This window comes from Opisthocomus hoazin, chromosome 15, assembly GCF_030867145.1.
Source record: "Opisthocomus hoazin isolate bOpiHoa1 chromosome 15, bOpiHoa1.hap1, whole genome shotgun sequence".
Lineage (NCBI taxonomy): Eukaryota > Metazoa > Chordata > Aves > Opisthocomiformes > Opisthocomidae > Opisthocomus > Opisthocomus hoazin.
Window position 1 is genome coordinate 24,979,643 of NC_134428.1, and position 21,948 is coordinate 25,001,590.

The following is a 21,948-nucleotide window of genomic DNA, read 5'->3' on the forward strand; positions in this document are numbered from 1 at the left end:
TTTTAATATCAAAGCGATACCAAACGTGGCTCGCAGATGTACGGTTGTTTTGCAGATACCTCGGTGTAAGCAGACCGCTTCCACGCGTTGCAGTTGTCACTGATCTTACGTGCATTGTAGTATAAGGTGGACTGTGTATGGAAATAAGTTTAAAATGTTTACAACTTTTGTATATATTCTATATATAAAGATATCTTTGGAGAGAACAACCTGTGACTATGTATTTTCAGTGTCTGTGTACCAACTGCAACCTGTTTTCAATAAAGAGTTAAAAATTAATAGAAGCAGCCTGAAAAAAATTTGGTAGTACTTTATTTGATCCGGTGAGCACAAGGAGCAGGGGAACGGCCTCCTCAGGCCCCAGTGAGCGAGCGCCGGGAGCAGATGACAGCAGCACGCGCCCGCTGGGCGCCACGCGTCTGCCGACGCGGAAGGAATTCACCGAGGAACGAAGGGAAGACGTGAAGCACCCCTGCAGAGAACAGGCCTCTCACTCCCCCCGGGCTTCACAAACCGCCGCGGCTCGGTCGCCGAGCAGAAGCGGTGCGGGCAGGCGAAGCGGCCGCGTCGGGCAGCGCCGCCCGCTCCGCTCGAGAGGAACCCGCTCCAAGCAGGAGCACGGAGGCGTCACCACTGGGCACCGACGCATGCATTTACAAACAGCCATGCAGCCAAAGAATCCACCGGCAGGGCGGGCGGCCTGGCCCCAGTACAACACCTTCAGGTACTCAAAACAATCTTAATTACTCGGAAAAGAAACCGAAAGCACTCCGCGCCCTGAGAGCAAGCAGAAATGAAAAGTGTAAGGCAAGAACTTTCTGTAGCCAGGAGTAGCTCTTCAGCGACACTCGGAGCTCAATGCTGCTTACGTAAAAGCAGTGTTTTATCACTCAAAATCACATAAATTAATTTCACCTTTATTCCTACCCATTAAAAATAACTCAACCCGGTCTGCCAGGCTGGGAGAGAACCAGACACTGAACGAGGGCCAGGAGAGCGCGCTGCAGGGAGGGCTCCCGTCGCTCCACCACCCCCCAGCTGCTGCTGCACGGACAGATTCCCCGATTCCCTCCGCTCTCGGAGCGGTGGAACTCGGCGCCTGCCCTGCGTCGCGAGCAGAGCCCCACGGGAGCGCGGGGAGTGAACGCTCCGCGCAGTCCGAACCCATTCTCCTCGTCAGCACAGACCACTGTAAACAGAGAAAGGCAGGGGAAGGCACTGCAGCTGAACGCGGCCAGGGAGCAGCAGCATTTAACGTCCCAGTGCGCTGTCGTGTGGAGCTACCACCGTTAATACATCCACGCAATTAGAAACATGGCAGTCATTAAATAAAATTACCGTGAAGGGTGCTTTACGGCACGTAAAGCCTTAACGTTGTTCTTCTACATGCAGTGCTACAAAAGAAGTTTCTGTAAAGAATGTGGTACGTAAAAGGTCAGAGGCAACTTCGGAGCCCGCGTTCCACCATCGCACGCGCCAGTCCAGCTCTTCGAGCGGCGGAAGGAATTCCGGCTCCCGACGGGAGTTCTCTTTGCCGCGGGAGCAGCCCGGTGTCGGCAGACACGCGGCTGCGATGGTCTCGCTCACCAGCACGGAGCGCCTGCTCCTTCTCTGCGCCTTTGTGCCCCTGACTACCGTGACCTCCGTGGTCGCAGAAACAGCACAACAAAAAAAAAAAAAAAGTCAGAATACTCTAAGGGAAGCCGCTTTTGCTTCCAGTCATTGCAGTGATTCCTAACCTTCCCCCACCCCTGAAAAAAGAAAGAGAAAACCCGAACCAGATGCTTATTCCCCTATTACATCCCCTGTCAGTCCTCAGACCAGAGAGTGTTTTCTCAGCTACCGCCCGTCGCAGGAGAAAGGTGCCCCCCCGCCTGCCCCCCCTGCGGCTGCCGCCCAGCCCGGCCCCGGCGACGCGGAAGCTCAGCCTTCGGGCGCTCGTTAGCGACGGCGCAGTCCAGCGATCCCTTTGCCCGGTGTTCAGGACCGGCACCGAGAGGGCTCTCTAACGTCACCCGACTCCTCCACCGGCCCCGCTACGCTGCCAAACCTCATTCCAAAAAGTGCAAACTCGTGGACAGAGACGGCTTTATTGGCCTGCCGGGAAGCTAACTGATGATTCTGCTGATGGCCTGCAGCGACGGGAACTCCTCGTCCTCGATGTGCAGAGCTTTATGGGTGAGAACGTCCTGCTGCGTCAGCACCTGCTTACACGTGGGGCAGATGTAGCAGTCGAGATCGGAGCCGGAGTCCGTCTGCCAAACGTTCTTTTTGTTCTTTTTGGATTTGTTTGAGCTTTGTTTCTCTTTGATTCTGAAATCGTTGTGAGCAGAAAGCAGTTCCTGTTGCTTAACTGTGTCCGGCAACAACACCAACAACTCGTTAAAGATTTTCTTGAAGTTATCGCCAAGCAGTTCTCGGCAACTTTTGTAATACTGTGCTGCAGAAATCAGACCCTGTAGTGAAGAGAGAATTGGAAGAAACAAGGGGAAAAAATAAAAATTATACAGACATACAAAAAACCCCAGTGGGATTCACCTTCTCCCAGAAGGGAAGGTTTCAGGAATCCGAAGGTTCTTGCCCACTCACCTGTCTGAATTGCCCAGAATGAGTTTTAAATTTATTGAACTTGGACTCATCGCTTTGAAGAAATTCTTTAATAGACTGTATTAGCTGAATATTCCTTCGCTGGAAGTTTTCGGGTATCAAGTATGATCCGTGACAGGATTTTGGCCTGCGTTTGAAAAGACCAAAAGTGACTCTGACATCGCTTGGTGCCACACAAAGACGCTGCGGGATCGCGACCGTCCGGCTCGTCCCTTCCTCTGCTCAACCACACCTGCCATGGCTACCAGCAGCGCACGGCCACCGCGACGGGAGGAGGAAATGCGTCCCGTGGGACTACTGTACCAGACTCCAGCCTCACCGAGATGGACTATTTAAAATCCAAGTTTAACAGAGTCTTGACGAGCTGCTTTGTAAGCCAGGCTTACTAGACAGACAGGAGCGGCAAAGACCGCACCACAGGTGAGACTGAACAGATAATACAGACGTCTGCATTAAACTGCCACAAGTCTTCCCCTCCTCTTTTCCCCAGACCTCCTCTCTCTGGCCCAGCAGGGCCCTGGCCAAGGACCAGCTGCTGGACAGGTCAGAGCAACGAAGGCATTCAGAGGTCACCAAGAAAAAGGTGCTTCAGCACCTTGCTTCTGGGACTCGACAGCATCAATGGAAAGGTTAAGAAATACACTGAAGCTGCAGATTTCCAAACAAATCAAGAAAAGACAGAAGTCTGGGCTGCCACACGGCAGAGGCATTCACTTCCTCAGACTCACATCCACCCACCGCTCGCGCTTTCTTCCACACAACTCTCCCGAATCCCGCCCGTGACGGCCACGGGACTCCCCAGCGGGAGCCATTTCGTGGCTGGCCGCTGCTGGCACCCGCTCAGAACAACCCCCTCCGAGTGTCCACGCGTTGTCTGAAGCTCGTGTGACGTAACTGAGACGTAAGGGGTGAAGTGACTCTACCTCAAAGGACTTTTACTCACTCTTTCAAAGACGTAGTGACAGGTTCAGAGATCTTGGTGGATGGAATCACAGCAAACCCTGGAGGGGGTTTGCTAACAGGCACCGACAGTCCCGGAGGCGGAGGAGGACTCTTCAATAGCACCACAGTGTTGAAGCCTACAGGAAAGCAGAGAACGGGCAGGAGTCAGAGCACGTATCAGCAGCACCCGCACAGCACCGTCCACAACGAACACCAGTGGTCGGACGTACTCTCCGGGAGCACTAAGAAGTAACAGTCAGCAGTGCAGACATCGCTGTACTGGAAAAAAAACCTAAAACTTGGAGAGGTGGAGATCTGTTGCCTTAACAGCTGGGTCAGGAAGCACTTCACAGGCTGATGTCACCCTACAGAAAAAGCACTTTATTTATTTACTTCTTCAATAGAAAATAATTTTTAAAACCCCACTCAAACTCACAGTGAAGCACACTGTTACATGATAAAAGCGAGCAGAAATGGCTCCAGAATCCCACCAGCACCAGGCACGGCATGCTCCAGCGTACTCCCCCTAGCAGCACCTGCAGAGCAGCACAGAACAAGACACCTCTGCAAGCACCTCCCAATCTCCCTCAACGCCCCCGTCAGTCCCTTTTGTTGCTATGTTACTCCAGTTTTTTACAAGAGTGTGGCACCGCTAAAAGCAAGGGCATTAAATCTCTGCAAAGGCAGAGGCGACCGAGCCAGCTGACGAGCACCAGCAGGCACAGGTCACAGCCAAAGAGCTTCCCTTCGCCCGCGGCGGCTTCCAGACCAGGTCGTAAAGCAGAAAGGCACGAAGCGTGTCAGACGTGACCCATCAGGAACGCAGCGACAGGTAAAGATTTGCCAGCGAGCCACCCTGGAGAGCAGACACCTGCGTGGAGCAGAGGCATCCCAGCATCGCCACCGCTTCTCGGGGGACACCCAAGCCCACCCACGTCCCCCAGACTGTCTTTTCAAACTCCAAGGCTCAGCTAGCAGACGGTGACAGAACCGCTCTTCCCGCAGAGCCAGAGCAGCAGTTTACGCACCCCCGCCACGTGCCACGGATCCCTAAGCCGCAGCCACGCGGAGCCCGCCGTGCCCTGCCGTGCTTACCTGGTGGCGGGGGCATTCTGCCGGATCCTGAGCTCCCGAGAGCTGGGAAGTCTTCCTGAGGTAAAGGGCATTTGTTCGTCACCGCCGGCTTTTTAAGGCCGGGGGGCTCTTTGGGCGTACTGCAGGCCGCTAACGATTTTTCCGAATGACCGTTCACGACGGCTGCGGCTCGGTCAGGGCCGGGAAGGGCAGAGGATGCGTTCGACGTCTGCTCTGCTTCCGGCAGCTTCTCAGGAGACGACCGGGCAAACGAGGTCTCCTGCGACGGGCGTGGGGACGACGGTCTCTGCTTCTCAGCCCCCATCTTCTTCTTCTTGCTCACTTTCATAAAAGTTTGTGAGGTAGAAGCTGCCAGCAAGGACGACACATCAAACATTGTCGGCGTGTTTCTGATCTCCTGGGTCGTCAGGCCGCTACCGCCGTCTTCATCGTCTGACTGAGAGAGTTTAACGCTCTTCTTGCTCCCTTTAGTGCTGCTCAAGGAGGATGGTTTTTTGGCCGTTTGGTTCACACAGGGGTTGCTAATGGCTTTGACCACATTTTTGCTGGAACCGTTGTTCCACGCAGACGTGATGTTCGTTACTGTTTTATTGTTAGGCCTCATTTTGGACACTAAAGCTGGAAAATCCTCCTCTTGGAAAGTGGTTTTCTTTGCAGTCGCTGTATACGTCAAAGACATCCCAGAAGAGACGGTGGGTGCCGCAGAGGATGACAAGCTTGGGAAATCTTCTTCTTTCAGCTTCACCACTGCTAGCTGGGCAGGGCTGTAAGAAAGGAGCAGCACAGCCCGTTAGAGCGGGGCTGCAGAGGCAGAGCGAGCTCCATGCTGCCTGCGCTCCTCCTCCGACTGCCGCTGCGGCGGCACAGCCGGCCCGCGGGCTACCGGGATGCAAACCGCTCGCTCGGGCTCACAACCCGCGGCTGCAGCGGGTCCCCTCGCGGCGGTCCCACTCCCCTGCTGCGTTACTGGGACGGCCGCAGCGCAGCTCGCCTCGAGCAGCAAGCTGCAGGCACGCGTTCTAGCTGCCACATGCTGCAAAGACACCGTTCTGAGCATCACCAATTTCAGGGGATGATGGATTTTAAAACTCACAGGACACAGCTCCTTCAAAGTGAGTTATCAAGTTAAAAATGGCTGGAGAACATTGAGAGTTTCCCTGAAATCGCACCCCGAAAAGATCAAGCTGAGAATTAAAGCCACAGCCGACGCCATTCATGGAGGCGACTGGCACAGAAGCAGCTCAAGGCAGAAGGGGGAAGCATTTGTAGTTTAAGCGATCTGTAAAATTATTTTCTCCAGAAATGCAGAGCATTAAGTAAGTTTCCGAACCTGCTTCCTCGCTGCCCCAGCCTCGCACAGACTCACCCTTGCAGAGGTCCCGCTGCTGAACCAATCGCTGGAAAGTCATCTTGGCTTAAAGCACCATTAGCAGCTGCTTCTTTTGGAGTATTGACAAAAAGAGCAAAGAAATGTTTTCAACTAAAACCCATTCATTTCAGAGTGGAAGCTATCAATGAACATGACAGCAGCATGAACAAGCCCTGCTTTCAGCAGCTGATGACGTCATTAACTGTGACATTCCAAAAGAACAATTTCAATCCAAGCATCACTATTTCCTTCAATTAACTCCATTCACCATGATGCCATCGTATACCGGCTGCGGCATACGGGAAATTCACGATACTTCATGCGAGCAAAACGCTGGCTGGTGAGTGCTTTGTGAGGGAACCCTCCAGAGAGTGGGATGCCAGTGCCCCAGCTGCCCGCTCCCACCACAGCTTCGCGCTCAGCTGCCTGCACAGGGCAGGACGCCCGTCAGAGCCTCAGCGCTCCGACCGACGGACGCCAACACTTCCTCGCTTGGAAAGCTGCTCCTCCGCACAGTCCATCCCACCTCTCCCGCAGAGATGCCCGAGCTGCTCAGCTGTTAGCTCCTGGGCAGTCATTCTGCATCGAAACGTAACTCATTCCCAATTTAGATTTGCCTTAAAATCCAAATCCTGTGCTGCGGGCTGCAGCAGTTCAGGGGCAGACTGGTGACGGCTCTGACAGGCACGCAGCAGAAGCTGGGCAGGCAGCGGCGGCAGAGACCCTTGCCTGCCACCCCCAGCTGAGCTGCACCCAGTAACCAAAGAGAGCTCCCAGCAGCTCTCAGCTCTCAGCGAAAGCATGTCATCATCACGTGGAAATCCTGTCGCAGGGGCAATTAAACAGTGGAAAATGGATTTGGAGCAACAGCAGTATCAAAACACCACTGCATCGTATTTATTTGCCCCAAACTGAATCATCGAATCATACGTTGGAAAAGACCTCTCAGACCATCAAGTCCAAACTGGACCTGGGTCAAAACAGTTAAAGGTTTGCTTTCACCCCAGTTACAAACTTTGACTGGGAATAGCTTGTTCTCAAACAAGGGGAAGCTCAGCTCAAGCATCACCATCAATCAGCTCCTGCACGCTAGAGTAGGACACGGTGCATTCTTAGGTTGTACTGAGTCGGATGGAGTAGCAAATATCGTGCCGTGTGTTCATCACATCGGGTCTCTCCGCCCAGCTCCGCCTCCGGCGTGACCTGCCGCAGGAGTCCCAGCCCGCTCGCACGCACTTCCCTGCAGACCCGTGCTGCTGCGTTACGACTCCGCACAGCTCCGTCCACCTCCGCCCGCTTCCGAGAACGCCACACGGCGACTCCCGCTTTTGTCCGGCTGACCTCCAGACCCGCCATGCCTCCCCGCAGCCGCGGAACGCGCTCGGCACTAACCTGCCGCCTCATTTGAAGACTTTGGCACGCGTTTGGAGCCGAGCGCTTCAGAATCCCTCAAGTCCTCCTTTTTACCTCTACCGCTGCCGTCCTCTTTGTCTTCTACCCGTTTTTTCTCCTCCTGCCGTTTAGCTGCTACAGATGCCCTGACTGCTGCGGCAACGTCTCTGTCCTCTTCCTCCCTGCAGGACAGGGCAGATTCTCTCGGTCAAACAGAACGGATTACTGCGCAGCTTTGGCTTCCTCCAGCTCTCCCCTCTCCGGCGCCAGCTCGAGGACTCTCCCTGATCGCGTGCTGCCACCTGCTGAGAGGCTGAACCAAACCCACCGCTGCGATGGTCGGACTAGATGATCTCTAGGGGACCCTTCCGACCCAAAACTTTCTATGATTCTATGATACACGCTGGCTGGCGAGACAGGCAACGCTCACCCCTGGATCTGCAGCTTGTACGTGTGGCAATAACAATCCAGGCCAGAAGAAACCGGGGTGAACTGGGGCAGACAGCACCAAGGGTGCACGGGGACACCTGCCTCTCCCATTCCTTTTCAAACGTGTGAAATCCTACTTGTAGGCCACAGTAACTCTCTGAGACATAGCTTGTCATGAACTCTCAACACAAGCTCGATCCGCATGCTACACCAACACATAGGTGTTTAAAGATGGACTTTTTCCCCCAGAGAAATCACCAGTAATGAACAAGCCAGCAAGAAAAAGAAGAAAAATAGATGTGCAATATGTATAAAGCACTCGGGTCTTGTGTGGATGAAGAGACGTATAAATGCAAAGTTTCATTTCAATACTTAACCCTCTTCTTTTTCCAAAGCACTCAGCCTGGCCACACAGAGACCTGTTAGTCCAATGAAAAGCGTGGTCCTTAGAACAGGAACTTCATGATTACCCAGACCAAAAAGTCCACTAAACCTGCAAACACTTTGTCACTTGCTTCAGCAAATCCTGTTTAGAAAAGTTGGCATAGAAACAGTTGCTGAAATTAATTTAGGACTCCGAGTATTTAGCCCTCCAGTTGAAGATTACATTGTTTGCTTTCTGTGGCAACTCCAGAGAGCTGGAATTTCACACAAAATAATTTCACTTTGACCACACATGTAGTCAGCACGCAGGCTTAGACCGAAAGCTAGTTCTACTCTCAACTAAGGCTTCACTGCAGAGGCTTCCAAATCTTGCACCCACTTCCTTCCTACTGGTCCACCAAAACACTGTTAATTGGCGAGTAAAAAGCACCAAGCAGCAATACAAATCCACAAGCCATTGTGCTACTCACCTCTTGTATCTCCAGCTGCCTCTTCTGTTCTGCTGACCTCCTCGGCCACCCAGTCGGCCTGACCTTCCTTGCCTGTTGTACCTGTCAACTTCTTCGTAGTCCTCTCCACCTATAACACCTGAACAGGACGGACATCGATCACGGTCAGGGCTATTTCCCTACTCTGGGCATCACACTATGCCTGAAAAAAGCATGAACAAGCCTGTCTTGATTTCTTTCTGATAACTACGTAGCCTACAAAACCTTCGGGACTGCTACATTAAACCATATTTTGCAGTGTATGCATTCCGTGTATCGCAACCTGCGATGTGAGTTTCGAGTAATTTTGGTTTTATGCAGAGATCGCTCTACGTACAGTTCCACAGAGAAGAAAAGTTCATGCGTATGTCGATCTCTGCACTCCTGGGTGGATACGCTGCTCTAGTCTCCTGCTCCACGCTCATCGCTATTTTGCACTAACTGTAACAGAAGTCATTCACGTAATCACAAATTGGAGAAGAAAGTCAGCAATTTTCCCAAAATTACGTTACCATCATTAAATCCAGACATGGGGGGAAAAATTGTACAATTTAGGTAGGAAGAGACCTGTGGACGTCATCTGCTCCATCTCCTCACTCAACACAAGGCCAACTCTGAAGCTGCATTAGGTTGCCCACGGGCCTGTCCGGTCAAGGTCTCATTATCTTCAAGGACAAACTCCACAACCTCACAGGGTCCCATTCCAGGCCTTGCCCACCCTCTTTGTAAAGGGTTTCTTTCTGGAAATGTTCACCAGATGTTCCCGAGAACCCTCAAAGCAGTAAATATGAGCGTGTTTCTGCCCGCCTCACCCCCCAGCCACGCTTACCCTCGTTCCTCCTCTGGTGCCTGGGAGCGTAGTTAAACTGGAGGTCTATCTGCCGGTTCTGCCTGGCCTCGGCCCTGTTCTTGCTGTGGCAGGCTGTCTTGTGTGCTTTGTAATCTATTTCTGTGCGGAAAGCATGGGTAAACTGTTCTGTGCTGCACCGTCCCTCTTCGCAAAGGAAGTGCTTTTCGCGGAAGTGTTCACGCAGGTATTCGTAGTCACTGCAGAGAGAAGAGAGGCAGAGCTGCAGCCCTCCCAGCGTGTTTGTCGGGAAGGCACAGCTAATGGTGCATGGCAACTCCCACAAGACGAAGCGAGGACAAGCCCAGGCGCTCGGTTCTTTCTTTATCCCCAGGCACGCTTTCCGGCTGAAACCACTCGTGTGCAGTCGGCACCGACCTTAACGCACGATCCCAGAGGTGAACTAAATGATCCCAGAAGGTGAACTAAATGATCCCACAAGGTGAACTAAACTCACTTGGCTGACGCTCACCGCGCCCAGCTGTGCACGAGGCATTATTTCATGAAGCAAAACTTACTTTGATCTGCTTTGCCCGTGAACCTCGGAGTATTAGCGTTAACACAGCAGACAGCTACAGACATCTGCTGTCGTGCTGCAAAATTTAACTTCTGATGTTTAACACTTAATGAAGAAAACTTTGAAACTTGAACTAGACAGAAAGCGATTATGCCAGCTGTTGGTTTGAGGAACAAGAGGCTGCAGCCAACCTGCTCACATTCTTACTCTCTGTCTTCAAGCACTACTTTCCCCAAAATTCCAAGCAGACCCAAGCAATTTTTCCTCAAAATTTAACCTACAGACAGAGGAATAAACTGCCTGAGCAAACCTGTAGTATTCCTGAGCACCATCGGAGTCACAGAAATGACAAAAATAATGATCCCGTCTTAGGTGTTTCAGTAACTCATCGTTATCCAAATAACGCTCGTCACAAAATTTGCACAGGGGATGCCCACGATGAGAGGTGTCATCTGGATCCCCATGGATTCGATGACGGGCGAGGTCCTTCCGAGAATACCATTTCCGTTCATAAGTAAAAATCTGAAGGAAAATATATGTATGCATTACTTCTTGTGAACAGAGAACAAATACAAAAATAAGCCGGGTTGTGCACAACTTGTTTGTTCGTACGAGCAGAAGACTTCCTTCAGAAAGATGCAATTTGACAACCAACCCCTAAAATTGTCAGTCAATAGGAAACAAAATTCAAGTGATAGATCCAAATTAAACCTAACCTGCATTTCACTAAGTGTGAACACTGGAAGCAGATCTAGTTCACCTTTTTACCTTTCACTTTTTTTGAGTGTCTGTGTATTAACATAATGTAACAAACTTTATGATCTCTGGTGGGGAAAAAAAAATCCTAAGTATGCATTTATGAACATACAGCATTTTGCATACTCGAACTAGAAAAAGCCCCAAACCAGAAGTGAGCTGTTTTACTGCCCTCAGACAGCACCTGCCCCAAGACAGCTACGTACAAAGGACACAGTTCAGCTAGCACATTTCGTGTGACAAGGCAATCTTCTGCCCCTACCAACTCGGGAGCTATTTTGGTGGGAAGGGTTCTGAAGCCCCAAAAAGATAAACACAGCCCTGAGAACAGATACGCTTTCCTTCTCACCTAGACAAGGAGCGATAGCTTGCTCTGGGAAAAGGTTTGCTTGGCTTGGCTACGGCTGACTTACTGAAGCTTCTGTGAGTTTAAGAACTTCTTTTGAGTGGGTACTCATGCTACAGAACCTTTTTCTGTGAAATAAAAACCTCTGTGATATTCTGAAATTACAAGCCAACAAGTTCTGCTGCTGTTTGTGAATTCTCTGCGAGAGACAATGACAAACAAGTTCCCGTAGCGCTGGCTACTTGAGCTGACCATGAAACACCTCGTCACCAGAGCTCAAGGCCACAGCAACCGAGCGCAGCAGTCCGGCCCTCCCCTGATCACTTCCCTTGAATTAGCTCTGGTGATTGCACGGCCACAAGACAGTCAAATCCGTTCACTGAAAGCCAACCCTGCAAAGAAATGTGTCAGTGTTTGTTCGGGTCAGCCTGACCACTTCTGGGTCCGGTCCCCTTTTGCAGCAAGCTACAGTTCAGCTGGCACAAACCAACGGCAGCACCGCTGGATAAACGTGTTTCTCTGATTTGATACTATATTGGTTTCAGAGAAAACAAACAGTCATACAGAACCATGTGTAATAAGTTCTAAAAATACGTGTTCATGCATTAAATTACCTCCTACAACATTAAGGAATGCTGACAGCTATTAGACACAGAGGTTAGCAGTCCTAGAAATCATTTAACAGTAGCTGCTGATTTTGTCCGATGCGTACTTCAGGAACACAAAAGCCCCTCTAGCTCCAGGGAAAGGTGGAATTCCGACTTTCAGACTGTGAAAAAGCGTCGCCTGACTGCCGTAACACCAGCCCATCTAAGAGAAATTCGCGTGGGATTAAAAAACAAACAACAAAAAAAAGGATGATGACGGTGATGGCAAGATGAGCAGTTTTAAGGCTCAGTACACATGACCTTCTCAGACACAGACAACTCAGCTTCCCAGTAACTGTTTTATCTTTAGCAGGTTTTAAAATACATTTGATAACAGCCCTTGGTCATGTTCTATGTGTGTAGGCACACAGACCTCAATTGCAGGCAACAGTGAGTTTCATTTTCCAATCAAGTCAAGACACAGGAAATTTGCTCGGAACAAATAAACAAGACCATGAAATATAATTATATTTCATTAAACCAGCAAGATGGATTCTCATCCTGTACATGATCCAGCTGTAAATGCTACACTGACTCTGATCTCAGAAATAAATCCATCACTCCATCATGGATTCTGCTTTCTGAACCAGCATCAAATATTTTCTTAAGTTAGAGGTTTAGCTGATAAAGTCATTAAGAGCATAAGTCTTAACAGACATCAAGTCTCCGCCGTTATGGGTGTAACAGTCTGCCCACGACTCAGGATTAACCTGCTGTCAGACAGGGTTTGGTATTTACACACGTTGTGGCAGAGGAGCTAACATCAGAAGGTCATTAATATGGTTTGGTTTCATTTACAATGTCATCCTCCAGGAACCTTCAGGCCTTCTCCGTTCACCAGTTTACGGAAGAAGAAAGACTTAAAGCAACTGGCCTCACTGCAGGCACACAGAGCAAACTTAAAGAATAAACTGGTGCTGTTCAGCCACCCCCTTCTCCCCACGGACTTCTGCAGGTCCTACAAGGAAGCACCCCTCCTTCCCCACCCTGGAACGTGGAACCAGCTCACCTTGAGGTGTTTAACACAGAGCTTGCAACAGAAGAGCTCATGCTGCTTCCTCATGTGCTGCTCCAGATCTGCAAAGGTACTGAACGGCTTCACATCTGGACACAGGGAGCATTCATGCTGCAGCAGCTTCCTGCGGGACAAGAAAGATTTCCTAAGAATTATCCCATTCCCTCTCAGCCATCTGATACCTTTATCAAAAAACAAATGTTCCGCCAGTGGCAGGAGGCTGCATTTTTACAGCTCCCTCAGCAACCTGTAATGAGGTTAGCGTCCTGCCTGTTCCAAGAATATTTTGTCATCCGTCAGGAACAGACCAGAACCAAATTACACAGAGGCTTCAGCGGTGAGAGCAGAGCTGAGCAGTCGCAGCGCAAGTCCCACGCTGCCACTATAAAACCTGGAGTGGACTCTAACACAGCCAGGCAACAAACCCCCTGCTTCCTGAAGATTCAGCTGAGATACGCAACACTCACATCCAATTTCATTACATTTTCTACTGTCAGAAACTGAAGAATACGGTGGGGAGAGAGAGGGAATTGTAACAGACAAGGAGGGGAAAACCCCCCAAACAAAACCCCCGCAACGATTCTCAGGAAGAGCCAAGAGAGCACTGCTCTCAGCAGGAGACCCCGCTCCCTCGTGCCCAACTGCTGCCCACGGAACTGTCGTCTCCGCAGCTCCCAGAAATCCTGTCCTCAGCAGCAGCTCCCCGAGCCAGCGGGTTACGGATCAGACCCTGCTTCCAGCTGGCTCTGCGCACTAAACCCCTGCCCGGTTCCATAAACACGGAGTCACACAAAACTGTAAGCGTCTTGGCAAAGCCACATTCTTAGCCCAAATCACACACAATTCTCCGAGAAAAAGGTACCACTGCCTGCACAGTTTCATGTTTTTTTCACACTTCTTTCAACTGCTTTTAATTATCTTAAAGCCTTCCAATTAAGCACATGAAGAAAAATATTCTTAAAATATGATGCTGATGCCACATTTTTTACTCTGCTTTGGTTTTTTTACCTCACCCTTTTTTCCCCTCCCGTTTAGAATCAAGACCTTTGCAGGCAGACAAGGTGGCTCCTCTTTCCACACAATGTTTGGTTCAGTTGGTTTCCATTAGTCCTCACGCAGCGCAGCAATAAATACAATTGTGACAGTAATTCGGTCTTTACCAATTCCCACTGCAGCCACGCAAGGAATGAAAAGCCTTTCGGCCAGTTTGCTGTCGCTTAAGAGGCAAAAAGCAACTTTTATTGACACAGCCACGCTTCTGTACCGTGCGGTGGGGACTCCAACGGCCCAGCCCGGAGGAGCTGCTCCCTCCGCCGCCCGCGGCGCTGAGCGAAGCCACCCGCGCGGCACGGTGACTCACGTACGCAGCACGGCAGCCGCTCTGCTCCCGGGAAACCAAACCACGCTGCTCCACCAAAGCGTGCACTTCCTGCCACGTAACGCAGATAAGAATACGCCGCTCCCGGGACGCGTTACAGCAAGGATTCCAGCACTTACCTGTACAGTGCATAAACATCTCCATCCGTAAAATAAATGTCGTATTTCTTCTCATGCTGCAGCTGGTTAAGTGCTATCGTTGAGAAAGACGTCAGCTTCCGTCCGAAGACAACCTGCAGGCAACACCGCACAAGAATCAGCGGGAGCACACGCAGGCTGCACAGCCTTTGGGATTCCAGATCAACTCCTCAGCACAAAGTTCGCCTGTGAGGGAACTCACCGCGGCCTGAAGCTCACCCGACACTTGCAGAGCTTTGGGTCAGCCCCAGCGGCTCGTCACCACCCCCGGTGACTGCCCCCACAACCCAAAGCCACTGCTCCTTATCAGCTCCCAGCAAGAGAGCCAGCTTAGACGAAGGCGGAGTGGACTAGCCCGGTCTTTGGATTTTGAACTAGATGAGGAAACTCTTTGATGGTATGGTTTGCTAGCACTGCTGTGCTGAGAGTAAATATCTCCAACCGGTTCAACCCTTTCTGCAGCGAACGCCTGTCAAGAGCCCTGCACGCAGCTCCCTCCCATCTCCTGGCAGGGGGTCACACAGAAACCTGCAGCCTGTAAGTGAAAAGTGGCATCACTCGGAGTCTGACTGGGAAACCACTGCTTCTCCTGTCCTTAACTACCAGGAAAGAGAGAAACAAAATGCTACCTCGCTTCCCGAATTGCGTACCACATACCCCTCCGAAGGGAACCTGCCTGCCCACGACTGCTCCTGCTGACCTCCAGCTGCAGCCCCCTTGGGAGCCACCGACCACGGCTCTGCTCCAGCACACGCTCCCAGTTTGGGAAGTGCCAGGGCAGCAGCAAAATTCATGAAACGGCTGGAGTTACCCACATGGGCTCAGAAAGGCTGAGACACAAACGCTACAGCAAGCGCCATAAACCTACAGTCTTAACAAAAGCCTTCAATTATGTCATACACGTGTAGTTCAGTCTTGTTAAATCCCTCCTCCACCCTTCTTGGGGTGAAATACCACGGAATAAGTCTTTTGTGGGGTATTTTAAAGCTTTCTTTACAGCGAGGCTACTTTTAAGTTAACCAAAACAAATACACCCAGCTTGCTGAAGTATCAAGCTGAAAATAAAGAAAATACAAGTTTAAGGTTGTTGGATAAATGACAACTACATCTACCTCTAATTAATTAAAAAATTTTGTTTCAGTGAAATTGTATTGACATTTCATTTCAGCCCAAAGTGAGTTTTAGGAGAGAGGAGTGGACTGCTGAAAAGCAGATTTCATCACAGGAGTCCGACACGACGTCCTGCAGCAGCTCCCAGAACAACCCCACACGTCCACACAAGCACAGCGACAGATCCCCCGAGCCTGACCCACGCACACGTCAGGTTTAGTTTACAGGTCAACAAGTAATCCTGCCTAACTTCACTGCAACAGCTACGCATCACTGAAAGCACACATTACCAGAACAAGTATATCCTGCTTTCCCCTCCGCCACGTCCCGTGCTGCACTCGCCCTCATAGCTACGGCTCCTCCGGACACGCTGCTGTGACGCTCACCGGTCCGGTCTGCGCTCCCCGTGTGACACCAGCCGAGATGCCGTAGCATCGTACTGGCCTTTTCTAACTCCACCCGTGCTACGCTGATCCAGAGACCCGGTTTTAAGTCCTACATATACTTTCAGTTCATTCAAGGGCAGTTTTGGTGTGATTTATGCCCCCCATAACTTTTTTCCTTTCCTTGGGGCAGATGGGTGAAGAGACAGAACAGTATCACAGTGTCACTTAAAGCCAAGGGGGGAAAAAAGAGCACAGCCACTAAAAATGACCCCTCAGTCAATCATAATGTAAGGATCATTTTAAACAGCTCATAAAAGAGGCAGAAAGATGGCTGAACGAACCAAAGTTCAGGCCACACAACGTAGCAATATTACAAAATTGCAAAGCTCTCGAGATTTAACAGCCCACCTCCGACCCCAAGGCGAGCAGGTTTAGGGATGCAGAGCAACATCACAGCTTGCTTCTTCCCAAGCCGGGAGAAGCGGAGTGGCAGCTCCTCAGAAGATGACCAGAGACAAAGTGACTTTCAGAGAGCACCTTTCTGTACGCAGACGCTAATCCCACGCCAGTAAGCTCAGTCTAAAAACCACATCGACCTTCCCGGCCTCCACAAAGCCTGAGAATCTCCAGCACGCAGCCTAGGCTCTTCAACCCCTCCAACCATCTGAGCAACGTGAAAAGCAGCCAAGGCCAGCAATTTAGTCAGGGGGAGGCTCTCCTCTCGCCAAGCAGAGAGCTCCCTCCCCGATACATTTGTTTTATTTCATTTCCTAAACTGTCCCAGTATAGCCCGTTCAGCGCTAACACCAATCCTTTCCTTCTCGAGGGACTTTGTTTTTCTCTGGATCAGCTTTGTGAAAACAAATTCACGTATGAGGAGTTTGTTTCTACAGACGTCCTTGAACAACTTTTCCCCCTCGCGCGGCTCCACCGAACCCTCGGCTCCCCCCGCACAGCCCAGCCGCCGCGACTGCCCCGAACCCCGCGACAGGGCCCCCGCGCCGCCGGCCTGTGAGGAAAGCAGAGGTTTATCCGAAAAACTGTAACTGAGGGGAAACGACTGGCTCAGCCTCCGCCCAAGAGACGGCTCACGCTGGCAGGAACTGCAGGCGAACGAGGCCTGAGCAAGCCCCGAAAGAACACGAAGCCTGTTCTCCGCCGGGCCTAAACCCGCGCCAGGCACCGGGCAGGGTGATGGAGTCACCCGAGGCCGCGTCACAGCGGCCCTGCCGAGCCGGCCCCGCCGATTCCAACAGCAAACAGCCCTCCCCGCCAGCCCCGCTCCCCCGCGACGGGGGTGCAGCCCCCCACGGCCCCGCAGCCGCCTCCCCGCGCCCCGAGGCCTCCCCCCGCCGCCCGGCCCCGCGCAGGCCCCGGCCTCACCTGGCCCAGCTCCTCCCGGCAGACCGCGCAGTACCGCACGCCGCACAGCGCCCGCATCCGCACCGAGCACCGGTAGCAGATGGGGTGGTCGCAGCGGCCCAGCGCCACCACCTCCAGCTCCCCGCAGCACAGCACGCACGACCCGTCCGCCGGGCCTCCCCCCCCCGCCGCCGCCGCGCCGGAGGCCGAGGCGGCCATGGCGGCGCCGACCCGCCACGGCCTAGGCCCCGCACCGCCTAGCAACCGCCCGCACCATCGAGAGGCGGCCTAGAGCGCCGCCCGGCGCGGCACGGGACGCCCCGCCCGGCTTCCGACCATAGAGATCTACGCTCGCCGGAGCGGCGCCGGCCTGGCTGACCATGGAGACTCCGCCTAGAGCGGCGCCTCGCTCCCCTAATTACCCCCTGACGACCACTAGGGCGCCACTCCTCCTGACGTTACCCCGCGTCCTCCAGCGCCCGACCATAGAGTAACAGCCCAGAGCGTCCCCTCTCCCCGCGAGGCCTCTGACCATGGAGAAACGCTGCCCGGAGCGCCCCCGCGATGGCGCCCCTCTAGCCGCGGCTCGCTGGTGTCCCCTGCGGTGGCGGGCGCCCGCGGGAACCATTTGGCGAGCGGTTGCCCGGTGGCAGCGGAGTGGGCCCGGAGCCAGAGCGGAGCGGGTCGGGCTGCTGCGACCTGCCCCTGGGGAGCAGGAACCCTAGTGTGTGGGGAGAAGGGGCACCCCCGGCCCCCCAGGCCTCGGGCCACGGCCTGTGTGGAGGGGCTGGTACCCCGGAGATGGGGCGGCGGGACGGAGGCCTACGGCGGGTTTTGCCAGGGCAGAGCCCCCCAGAATGGCCGCAGCGGAGCTGCGGAGCTGCAGCTCTGGCTCAGACGTTACAGCGAGGGTGTCTGGGAGCCTGTGCACGCTGTGCGTGATGGGGGAAAAAAAACACTTCTAAAAAGCGTACGTGAACCGCTGTGGAGAATGGGATATCGCCCCGCAAATGGGCGCTGTGCCTGCCGGGCTGCTACGAGCACGGTCAGCTGGAGAAATCCTCGCTACCGTGAGGAAGCGTTCAGTGTCGGAGCGTGTGGCAGCTGGCCCGGGCTTCGGAGCGAGTTCAGGAGAAGGAGAGTCAATCACTGACAGGCCTGGCTGGGTGGGGAAGAAATGGATGTTCCCGTGCTTGCCTTGAGGGCTGGCTCCGTGGTTTGAAGGTCTGCGTGTCTTGGTGCTCGGAGATGAGAGTTGCAGCTCCATAAACAGGAGAGGGTGCTCCAGGAGCGTGGAGAGCGGCGCTGACAGGGGCTCAGCAACCATGTTCCTCTGGAAGGAAAATAAAAAAGCGTTCACGCTTGTTTGGGGACCGCACGGAGGAAGGGACAAACATTTTTTCAGACTTTAGGGTCTCCCACCTTTCTTTTCTCCTGGATTCCCACCAAATGACCGATGTGGGGTCGCTTTCCTGGTGTGAAACATCAAAGCAGATCCCTGTCAAATGCTGACGTTCTGCTCCTAGATCTGCCCAGAAAGTCTCAAGAAACCTCAAGGTCTCGGCGTGACGTGCTCATTCCGCCACATCATCGTATGTGTCACCAGATGAGCAGCTCGTCGCGCCGCGTAGCAGCAGTTCCTGGAGTCCTGTCCCCTGAGTCTGTCCCAGAAGTGACGGAGTGGCCCGATTTTCCATGGGTGTCTCCTGTGACCGGCAGAGCTGGTGTTGGAGGGTGACTGAAGAGTGATTCCAGGACACCCCGTGCAGGTCGATGCTCGAGTGACTCGCTGGCACACGATGATAACACTCAAAAATAAAACACAAAATAAACTATGTTTTCTAAGTAGGGGAATGGAGACAAACCACATTAAATTCCACACAAAAATATACGGTGAATTCCTAGGATCTACTCGTGTGCATCATGGCTGGCTGCAAGGTTGGACAAGCAGCATCTCTATCGTTCAGATCTCCTTTCTTTTCTCCAAATTCCTTGTCAATTGAGTTAAAAGATGCTCTTCATTTTCTTTGGCGCATAAACGATCATTTTAGGACAAGGGAGCATAGAAACCATGGTGAGTTCATGAAAATGTGTCGTGATGTTATCTAGTCCAACGCCAGCAGCATTTAACTACATCTGTACCGTAAAATTAATAAAGTAATAGGTTTGATAAGTATTTTGGAAAGCAGATAGACTGAGTATTTTAACATTGTGGGTGATCGGCTCCAACAGGTAATACTTACTTTCTCCTAAAGAGAGCCATTTGCCACACTCCAAAGTAGAGTAGATAATACATGGCTTTCTGGTAATCAACATCAAAGTGTGTTTGGGTGGGGCTGTATTAAATAATGAGGAATGACTGAGGATGTTGGCTGTAATCACTTCGGGAAATGTGTGCGTGTCCCCCCCACCCCCCAAATTAATGATACTGTTGAAAATGTTTTTGTGTCCAAACAGCATCGCACAATTTTGGAGAGCAATTAGCATGAAATGAGATGGAGGCTGCCGACAGTAATGTGCTGTCTTAAGTGTCACTCGTCTGTGAAATTACGTAAGTACCCCAGCGCTATGGCCAAGCATGGGATAATAAATATACCTGCCTAATTAGGCTGAAAAGTGACATTACTCATCGCAAGGAACGTGGTGACCAAGCGACCGGGCAGCACCGGGGTTTGTGCTTTTCCCAGTTCAGCCGTGTGGGTAAGAGCTGGCCGGTGGCACCGCAGGGCCGGCAGCGCCGAGGACCTGGTCCTGCAAAGCGTGGTCCTGCCAGCGCGGTTTTCCCACCGGCAGCGCGCGTGGTGTTCCTGGTGAAAGGAAGCAGCACTCCTGGCTCTCCCCCAGGGTCCTGCTGCCAGGCAGCGTTGCTGGCGCCTCAGCAGTGGGGCACTTTCTGCTTCTTGGATAATATTTCCTATAACTGGTGTCTGAAGGGGAGACCACTGAGGGGTTGGTGGCCCTTCACGGTGCAGCTGAACTTCCATCAGCAGTGAAAGCTCATTCCAGTCAGGTTTCTCACTCTCACCGAGTCCTCGGTTTTAAACTGGATCCGGGGAGTTTATCTGGAACAGAGACCACGTAAGGGTAGGAATCCTCCCGGTGCGGGCTGGGAGGGCAGGTCCAGCCCTGTCCTCTGCACGCAACCACGTGATGGTCCAAACCAGCCCCAACGCCCGGCTGCTGGCACGCTGCCGACGCGGCCCTCGGAGCGGTTGGGTTTCCTTCACTCCAGCCTCTTGTTCTCGCTCACGGCATGCAGGGCGGCGGGTCTGAGCAGCCCTCCTGCAACCTGCTCTGTCCATAGCCCGGCTTTTACAACGCCATGCCGGGTCTTTCCACAGGTGTAGAGTGCCAAAAACCCCTCTCAGTACCATGGCGATACCATCGCGCGAGATGCTCCGGCCTTCCCGATGTCTGCACCTTCCGCAAGCAGAGCAAAGAGTTGCTAAAAAGCCAACATTCAAAGTATGCACCCAAGCCTGTTTTCAACTCATCATCGTTCTGAAAAATCATCCTGCCGCTGTGAGTCATGGGTTCAGATTCATTTATTCCGCGGTGCAAAGAGGTTTTTATAATACTCTTTCAACGGATTGAATCATTCTTTGCTGATGATTTAAGGGTGCTGGTTTATTTCTCCGGTGATTGCAAATGGAAGCTGGATCTTAGCACTAAGCGTGACCCCAAAACAAGGAAATATAATCATCTATAATTAAGTAGGCTCCAGCGTGCATTGTAACTCTCTTGGCTGGTACTTTGTTCTGTGTGTTGTCAGACAGAAAATGTTTCCTTCCCGAGATAAAGGGTTACTATCAATGCCAGGGATGGTTACTTTCCATGTTTACTCGCTAAATATCACGTAATAACATCAGAAGGAAAAGGCACTTTTCAAGTCATTTTATCAGCAATAATTATACTTTGGAATAATTGATAACTCTGCAGATGAGCACAACAAATCCATTTTACTCAGAAGAGCAACAGATCAAATATTTATAGTCCAGCACTAAAACATTGTCGGAGTGCAGAGCTAAAGGTTATGCCTGAGATTAATTTCATATTCACAGCTTGACGCGGGTGCGGTTCGTTTGCAGCGAAGAAACTTTGTGTGTAATAGCGAAATTTGCTCTCACTTGACAAAGTTTCTGTTATAAGTGATCATTTTCTCAGGGCTTCTTATTTTTTTTTAAGAAGCGTCAGACGCTCTTGTTAGCTGTGGCTTCACACGGGCCCCTCGCTGGAGGGCGGGTTTAATTTTACAGCCCTGACCGTCCTTTGGAGACCGGGGTTCGTTTGTCTGAGGCTGGAAAGAGCGTTTTCGGGGGCTGTAAGATCGGCGTTGCTTGGCTCGGCCGCGTCAGGCGCCTCCTGCGAGGCCTCCCGCCCACCCTCTTGCTGTGGGCCATCAAACCCGTCTGCAGCGTCGCAGACCGGAGTCGGCAGGGTCGGGGCTTTTTCACTCTGCGAGCTTTTGGATCAAACGTACCAGCAGCCCCCTCCGTGGGACTGAGAGGGAGGCCGTCTGTCTGTTCTTCTGCGTTTGAGCAGTATCCCGGTCTGCGATTACTAATCACGTTAGTTGTTCACCTTTTTTTAATTTTTTTTAACCAAAGCATGTTTTTCTATTTAAAACTTCAGTTGTCGAGAGGCAAACACACCCTGCAGGCGCTTCGTTCGCCGATAGGCACAGTGCACTCTGCGTGATGCACAACTCGGATTTGATGAGGGAATTTTTCCTCAGAATCAC

The 21,948-nt window shown here is 52.1% G+C and overlaps 1 protein-coding gene across 2 annotated transcripts; it reads right to left on the minus strand.

The window, feature by feature from the left end:
- Positions 1 to 294: 294 nt before the first annotated feature.
- Positions 295 to 17,484, minus strand: ZNF598 (zinc finger protein 598, E3 ubiquitin ligase). Of its 2 annotated transcripts, none has more exons than XM_075435921.1 (12): positions 17,229 to 17,484; positions 14,332 to 14,444; positions 12,829 to 12,958; positions 10,381 to 10,592; positions 9,536 to 9,753; positions 8,689 to 8,806; positions 7,406 to 7,587; positions 6,011 to 6,080; positions 4,645 to 5,408; positions 3,551 to 3,686; positions 2,590 to 2,734; positions 295 to 2,456 (listed from the first exon to the last, which is right to left on the minus strand). In XM_075435921.1, exons 1-12 carry the CDS (start codon positions 17,424 to 17,426, stop codon positions 2,109 to 2,111), a joined length of 2,634 nt encoding a protein of 877 aa, XP_075292036.1. In that variant the 5' UTR covers positions 17,427 to 17,484; the 3' UTR covers positions 295 to 2,108. The 2 variants fall into 2 exon arrangements, with proteins under 2 accessions (XP_075292036.1, XP_075292035.1); XM_075435920.1 differs by having other exon boundaries at positions 6,011 to 6,083; positions 17,229 to 17,483.
- Positions 17,485 to 21,948: the final 4,464 nt, after the last annotated feature.

What these genes read in the sequence shown, in the direction of transcription:
- ZNF598 (XM_075435920.1), bottom strand. Translation starts at nt 17,426, where the DNA reads ATGGCCGCCTCGGCCTCCGGCGCGGCGGCGGCGGGGGGGGGAGGCCCG. An exon ending in GTCTTCAAATGAGGCGGCAG is followed by an intron (nt 6,084 to 7,405) that starts GTTAGTGCCGAG and finishes ATACTCCAAAAG; the next exon opens with AAGCAGCTGCTAATGGTGCT. An exon ending in ATTCTGGGCAATTCAGACAG is followed by an intron (nt 2,457 to 2,589) that starts GTGAGTGGGCAA and finishes TCTTCACTACAG; the next exon opens with GGTCTGATTTCTGCAGCACA.